We start from the raw sequence: 6846 nt of genomic DNA, 5'->3' as shown, positions 1-6846 counted from the left end.
TGGCTCAAGCCTTGTGCAACCTGCTCTGGTGGGAGGTGTCCCTGCCCAGGGCAGGGGTTGGGGCTAGATGAGCTCTAAGCTCCATTCCAGCCCCTAAAATCCTGTGAATATTGGGTGTGCTGCTTTTCCCTAAGGTTTTGTCTAATTCATTGCTCAGGGTTTGGACAGGTGAACTCCAGGGAAGGTTTAAGGCATTTCCATCCTATCTGCCTGCTCAGCTTTTGCTAGGTGAACGTGAGCAGAACTTCAGTGTCCTGAGCAGCTCTTTTAACAGAGCTCAGGGTTGTGCTCCATGTTTTGCCAACAAGCTTTGTTGGTAGGTTTGAACCCTCCTGGGGGATCTCTGGAGAGTCCCACGGAGTCACCAGCTAGGTCTGTCCCTGGCGGAGCCGTGACCAGGTGTCACCTGCCTGTGACCTCCTTAGGACCCATAAGCCTGTTGCATGCAGACTGTGACTGTTCCCTCTGCTGCCCTGAATGTCCTCTGGGAAGCACCAGCACAATCCAGGCACAGACCCAGCCTCGTGCCCTGCCTCCCAGCCGTGCTGGTGGCACCCTGGCACTGCTGGCCAAAGCCACTGCCACCCTCAGCTTCAGTCCTGTCCATCGCTGCCCACACGGTGTCCCGCCCCATGCAGGTGGTGACCTCCCTCTCTGCTCAGCTGCTTCCTGCTTGGCATTCCATGTCCCCAGGCTGACGTTCCTGTGCCACCTCCCTGGTTGCACTGGTGTCAGCAGCTCCCCAGAGCCTCCCCAAGGGCTTTGCTGTGTCCCTGTCACACCTGGGAGAGATTTATCACCAAACCGTGTGAGATTTGCCCTTTTCTTGTGTTTTTTTGTGTCCTCCTCAGTTCATTTCAGAGCCCACAGCAGAGGTTTGGGTTTCAGGAGGTAACTCATGCCAGGCTGGTGTGTGGAGGAGAGTGTGTGGGCAGCACACACAGGCAGCTTAAAAATATTATTCTTGAGAGCAATATATGGTAAAAGTTCTTATTTTTGTCATAACTATTTCCTTGCAAAATGAACTAGATACTAATATATTTGATTTTTCTCCAGTAAAGTGTGAGGATTTCTGCCTCGGCCTCCAAGTAGAGACTTTCATGGGCAGTTTTGAAAAGAAGGAAGGTTTTGCCCCTGTTTGTATTAGGTATATTTGTAGCCCACAGTGCTCAGAGCTGTGTCTGTGTTTTTGGGGTTCTCAACCAGGCCCAGTGAGCCCTGCCAGGAACTGCTGAGCTCTGTCTCCTGTGCAGGAGCCTGGAAGCAGCAGGTTTAGTGAGAGCATCACCTCAGGAGGCCCCAGGAGCTGCCCCTGCCCAGGCTCCCAGCAGTGCTCCCAGGAGTCCATCTAGGGAGGGATGGAGTGACAGGGACATTCCCTCTCTTTGGCTGTGGGTGTAGGACAGGGGTGACATATCAGGTGTGTGACCCCCCAGGGGATCATCAAGGCAGTAGTCTGAGCACTGATCACTACCACTGTCTATGTGTTCACTTTTTCTCCTTTTCCTTTTATTTTTCACACATCTTCTGAGCCATTTCTAATCCACAAGGGCTGTTTGGCACTGTGAGCTGCAGGGACAGTCACTTGCCCAGGAAGATCCATGCTTGTACAGCCATCTGGGTGACCTGACGTTTTTATTTACCTTGTTTTTGATGAAGAAATAAGCTCTTATTGTTGATAACTCTGTGCAGTGTATCAGGGAGATCAGAAGAGTCTCAGATCCAGCACAAAAGCTGATGCTGCATCTGCCTGAGCCACTGCAAAGTGTTCCCTGTCTTCTTTGCATTCAAAGCTCAGTGGCAGAGCACAGCCCTCACACTCAGCACTCCTGAGCTCCACAAACTCCTCAGTAACAGCTCCATGCCTAAATTTACACATAAAAACCGAACCACACGTGGGGAAGTTTGGAGTTCTGCGTTTGAGCTTCTCTGGTGCCTCAGACGCTGCAGCTGTAAGAGCTCTGAACAGGCTGAGATAGATCCCAGTGATGTAAATGCTTCCTTAAATCCCTGCCAGTGCTAATCTCTTTGGAATAAAGACTACAGAGAGCCCTGAGTCATCCAGGAGCTTCTGTTGAGAAGGAGAAAATAGACTGATGGTGTCAGAGGGGAAGGAGGAGCAGGCAGGGCCAGGCAGAGATCTACAGAGAGGCAGAACAGTCTCCTTAGGAAGCAAAACTGGAGCTTTGGTAGATAACATCGTGTCAGAGCAGCCTATAAACAGCATTATTTCCCAGCAAGAGGTGCCAACTGTAGCTGTAAAACCAGAGCAGCAAATCCAGCCTCATTCCCACTGGGACACAGGGATTGCTGCCCCACTCGGGGGACTCTGGCCCGGGACAGTCAGCTGGCTCAGGGGGTGGCACTGAGGAGGTGTTGGCATTCAGAGGAGCTGTTCCTCCCGGCCTGGCTCTGCCCCTGGGCTGCTCAGGGATCTGTGTGGAGCCTCAGAGCTGTCAGTGTCCTCGTCTCGGTGTGGGGTGACCCCAGGATGTGCTGCTCTGGAGCAAACCACAGAGCCTCTTTGTCTTTGCAGTTATGAATGACATCATCTCCACCATGTTCAATAAGAAGTTCATGGAGGAGCTGTTCAAGCCCCAGGAGCTCTACTCCAAGAAGGCTCTGAGGACCGTGTACGACCGCCTGGCTCACGCCTCCATCATGAGGCTCAACCAGGCCAGCATGGACAAGGTGACACCACCCTCCTGCCCAGCCTGACTGCTGCTCTGCCCTCCTGCCCTCCACAAGCTCCTGTTGTGATAATTACCCTGTGGCTTCACTCTTGGGAAGCATTTTGGACCAGCCATTTCCATTGGTAACTGGTTCTTGGCCAAGGAAGCATTGGGGTATCAACTGCTCCAGAACTATTTCTGCTTTAATGGCTGGTTGATGTCAAGAGGTTCACTAAGCATCCTGGGAGGTTATCAGATCTTTTTATATACACCCCTCTGTGGGTGTGTGTGGATATCTGTGTCTGTACTGACACTCACTGTGTCTTGCAGCTGTTGGAATTATAGCCTGGATTTATAGCCTGGAATTACAGATAAGGTTCCCCTGAGCCTCCTTTTCTCCAGGCTGAGTCCCTCCAGCTCCCTCAGCCACTCTGTCTCATAGGACTGACTCTCCAGCCCCTTCCCCAGCTCCATTCCCTTAACTGGACAGGCTCCAGCCCCTCTGTCTTGAGGTGCGAGGCCAGAACTGGACACAGGGCTGGAGGTGTGACCTCCCCTGTGCACAGGACATTGGCAGTGGAGCCCAGCAGCGCTGGCAGGTCTTATTTTGCTAGGAAACAAAGGTTCAGTGGCTCCCTGTGCCACAGGCAGGTGCTGACCTGAGTGTGGTTCCCTCTGCCCATCCCCACGAGGTCACCTGAGCTGTGTCGCGCTCGGGGTGACGGGACCAACACTCGTGTTCCCTTGCAGCTCTATGACCTGATGACCATGGCCTTCAAGTACCAAGTGCTGCTGTGCCCTCGGCCCAGGGACATCCTGCTGGTCACGTTCAACCACCTGGATGCCATCAAGGATTTCATCCACGACTCCCCAGGCATTCTGAACCAGGTGGACGAGACCTTCCGGCAGCTGATCGAGGTGAGACCCCTCAGAGACGAGGGGATACCCTGTGGCTTGATTTTTGTGGGGTCTCACCTGTTCCAGGCTAACCCTAGAGACTAAACACTACCTGGAAATGTCTGTGGGTCAGGTGGTGTTTCATACTGGCCCAGTTTAAATCACTATATTGCTTACTCAGCCTGATTTAAGTGTCCACTGACTCAACAGAATTGAAATCTGACTCTTGGTCATGGATCAGAACTGCTGATAGTGACCAGCAGCCCCTTAGAGCAACTCTGCTTCCCCTGCAAGTGCATCAGAACATACTGGATAGCAAGACATTCTGATGGACTTGTTTCCCCCTTCCCTGGGTGGGACATGGGACAGCTGCAAAGCCTCACATGGTGGTTTTCCTTTTCCAGACATACAACCCTCTCTCTGATGGTGAATTCCAGCTCATCAGGCAAACTCTCCTCATTTTCTTTCAAGACATGCACATAAGGGTAAGGACCCAACACAACCAGGCAGAGGGAACGGCCGGGAGTTTGGGGCTGGAATACAAATGTGTCTACCAATTTAGAACTGTCTGATCTCCCTGCCTGGCATGTTTTTGCAGGTTTCCATCTTTCTGAAGGACAAGGTGCAGAACTCCAATGGTCGCTTCGTGCTGCCCATCTCGGGGCCTGTGCCCTGGGGCACAGAGGTGCCAGGGCTCATCAGGTGAGTCTGAGCTGCTCAGGGAGGAAGAGTCAGTCCCAGAGGTCCCAGGGATCCACCTCCCACTGCCATTCCCATGGCATGGATAGCTGGAGCTCCAGTAAATCCCATTTATAGGGCAGGATCTGGACTAAGGCACCCAGCAGTTAACTGCTGAGCTGCTGCTGGAATTCTCTGCCCCATTAAATTATCTCTCATTTATCCTATAAAAGAGGCATTTAGCAGCACAGGGAATAGTGTTTATTCCCCTGTGCAGGGAGCAGAGAAGTAGGTACTGGCAATCAGTAATACACCCAGTAAAGGTTTCAATAATGCTTTGGTTTTGAGGATGTTCAATCGCAAAGGAGTGGAGGTGAAAAGGACTGAGTTCATCACTGCTGGGAATTACATCACTCCACAGAGGGAAGGATCTTTTGAGCTTTATGGAGACAGAGTCCTCAAACTTGGAACAAATATGTAAGTAATTTTTGTCCCATGTGGAAACCTGAAGCAGATGGTGGTGGTTATGGAGGGTTCAGAAGCAGATCATCAGTCTGGGCTGGTTTTGCTGCTTTGGCTGTTACCAGTTTGACTTTGTGACTGTCCTGCACCAGGACACAAGTGGATTGTGTGTGCAAAGAGCTGTGGGAAAGGACAGCACTGATTTATGTCTACAGAAGAGCTGAGTGAGGAGTGTTCTCATCCGGTGCTGCATTTTGTGTGGGAAATGATTTAATTTAACCACACTCAAGCAATATCCTCTCTATTCCCCATGTTTGTCTCTCTGTGCTTTTCCCATTCCCTCACACCCCTCAGTGCCTCAGTACCCACCAAACTGAGCTGTGCCCTCTCACTGCAGCTGCTCAGTCCTCAGAAACATATCCCGTGCTGCTCCCTCTGGCTCCTGCACCTCATCCCAGTAACAGGTTGCTCCCCGTGGTGTGTTCTCCCCCAGGTACAGTGTGAGTCGGCCAGTGGAGACACACATGTCGGGATCATCCAAAAACTTGGCATCCAGTGCGAAGGTCAGTGCTGTCCATGTCCTGCCTCTGGTTAAACTGGGCAACCTCTTAGCCTCCAGGTGTGGGATAACCCCAGGGAAGCTCTTCTGTTGTTCTCAGAGCCTCATCCATCCTCCCTGGTCCTTTTTGAGCCAGGGAAGGGCACATTTCCCAAAGGATTCTCAACCTTATGCAATAGTGAACTTGCTCCTGATTTCCATCTCATCAGAGAACAAAGCTGAACTTAAAGATGTCTCAGCTGTTCAGTCTAGCTGGAAAATTATCTTGCCCTGGGCCTATAACAAATGCAAGCAACCATTTCCAGTATAGATCACTGGGTCTGTCCCAGAACACACAGATGTATTTCTGTCCCTCTGAAGGACATTTCTGGACTATCAGGAAACACCAAAGCCCTTGCAGCCTCCTCTCCCTGCTGACCTGCCCAAGGGACCTGTTGCTCTTTCCTGCAGGAGAACATCGTCCCCAACCCTCTTGCCAAAGAAGAGCTGAACTTCCTGGCCAGGCTGCTGGGGGGGTTGGAGGTGCAGAAACCTGGAGGCAGCGAGACAGGATTTCGGCTCAATTTGTTCATGACTGACGAGGAGGAAGAGTATGGTGGAGTCCTTGGTGTGGTGGTTGGGGTGCTGTGGGCAGCCCTGGGCGCTGGAGATGGACCTCAGCAGCTCTAGGGACACACCAGCAGGTTCACACTTGGTTAATCTGCTCCAGATGTGTCCTGTGGTGCCATTGCAGGGATCTGTGCTTGGTGTTCTAACCTGGTTTTAATCTCAACTAGAGACACTCCTGCTCTTATACACTTAACAGAAAAACATAGGGCAGGGAGAAGCCTCCAAACTGGGGTCAATTCATTAATTTGCCAAGCAGGATTGGGGTCATTGTCCAAATTCATGGAATCCCAGAATGGCTTGGGTGGGAAGGGACGTTAAGGACTCTTGAGTTCCACCCTTGGCATGGGCAGGGACACCTCCCACTAGCCCAGGTTGCCAACCTGGCCCTGGGGACATCCTCTGAGCATCCTTCATGCCTACAGGAGCCTCATGAAATCTGATTCTTATCTTCTCGTATGTCTTAATGAGATTAATCACTGTTATGTCTCTCACCCAGACATGCTGCACAGACCAGACCAGAGGAGTTGTCCTACAAGGTGATCAACATCGAAGCCACGCAGGTACGTGGGTGCTGCCCTCTCCCCTCTCACCACTGCCTTGCCAAGGACCACGGTCCACCCACAGCAGTGACTAAAAACACATTTTCCCCATTTCCCTGAAGCTTGGAAGTAAGGAATGGCAAATTTTCTGCCAGGCCTGTGCACTGGAACACTCAAATCCTGACAAGTATCAGAGCAAGTTTTGAGCTGTGTTGGATGGGAAAGGGCTCACGGTTAGGGTGAACAGTGGGCAGGGGGCACGTCCCAGTGCATCCCAATCCATCTCAATCCATCCCAGTTCAGCCCAGTCCGTCCCAATCCATCTTAGTGCATCCCAGTCCATCCCAGTTCGGCCCAGTCCATCCCAGTTCAGCGCAGTCCGGCCCATTCCCGGCCGCGGGGCTGAGCCGTGCCGTCCCGTCCCGCAGGA

The 6846-nt window shown here is 52.1% G+C and overlaps 1 protein-coding gene across 1 annotated transcript in view; it reads left to right on the top strand.

Moving 5' to 3' along the window:
• OSCP1 (organic solute carrier partner 1) overlaps positions 1-6437 on the top strand; it is a gene marked incomplete at both ends in the record, with an annotated part of 6839 nt that extends 402 nt beyond the window's left edge. Inside the window, 8 exons of the mRNA XM_009071597.1 lie at positions 2537-2691; positions 3423-3590; positions 3974-4054; positions 4168-4271; positions 4596-4724; positions 5203-5272; positions 5719-5858; positions 6374-6437. Of these exons, the coding sequence (XP_009069845.1) occupies positions 2537-2691; positions 3423-3590; positions 3974-4054; positions 4168-4271; positions 4596-4724; positions 5203-5272; positions 5719-5858; positions 6374-6437 (911 nt within the window). The remainder of the gene's footprint in view (positions 1-2536; positions 2692-3422; positions 3591-3973; positions 4055-4167; positions 4272-4595; positions 4725-5202; positions 5273-5718; positions 5859-6373) is intronic.
• Positions 6438-6846: the final 409 nt, after the last annotated feature.

The sequence above is a fragment of the Acanthisitta chloris genome, unplaced genomic scaffold, assembly GCF_000695815.1.
Source record: "Acanthisitta chloris isolate BGI_N310 unplaced genomic scaffold, ASM69581v1 scaffold45123, whole genome shotgun sequence".
NCBI lineage: Eukaryota > Metazoa > Chordata > Aves > Passeriformes > Acanthisittidae > Acanthisitta > Acanthisitta chloris.
Note: the sequence above shows the minus strand (reverse complement) of the source record. Positions and strands in the feature narration are given on the sequence as shown.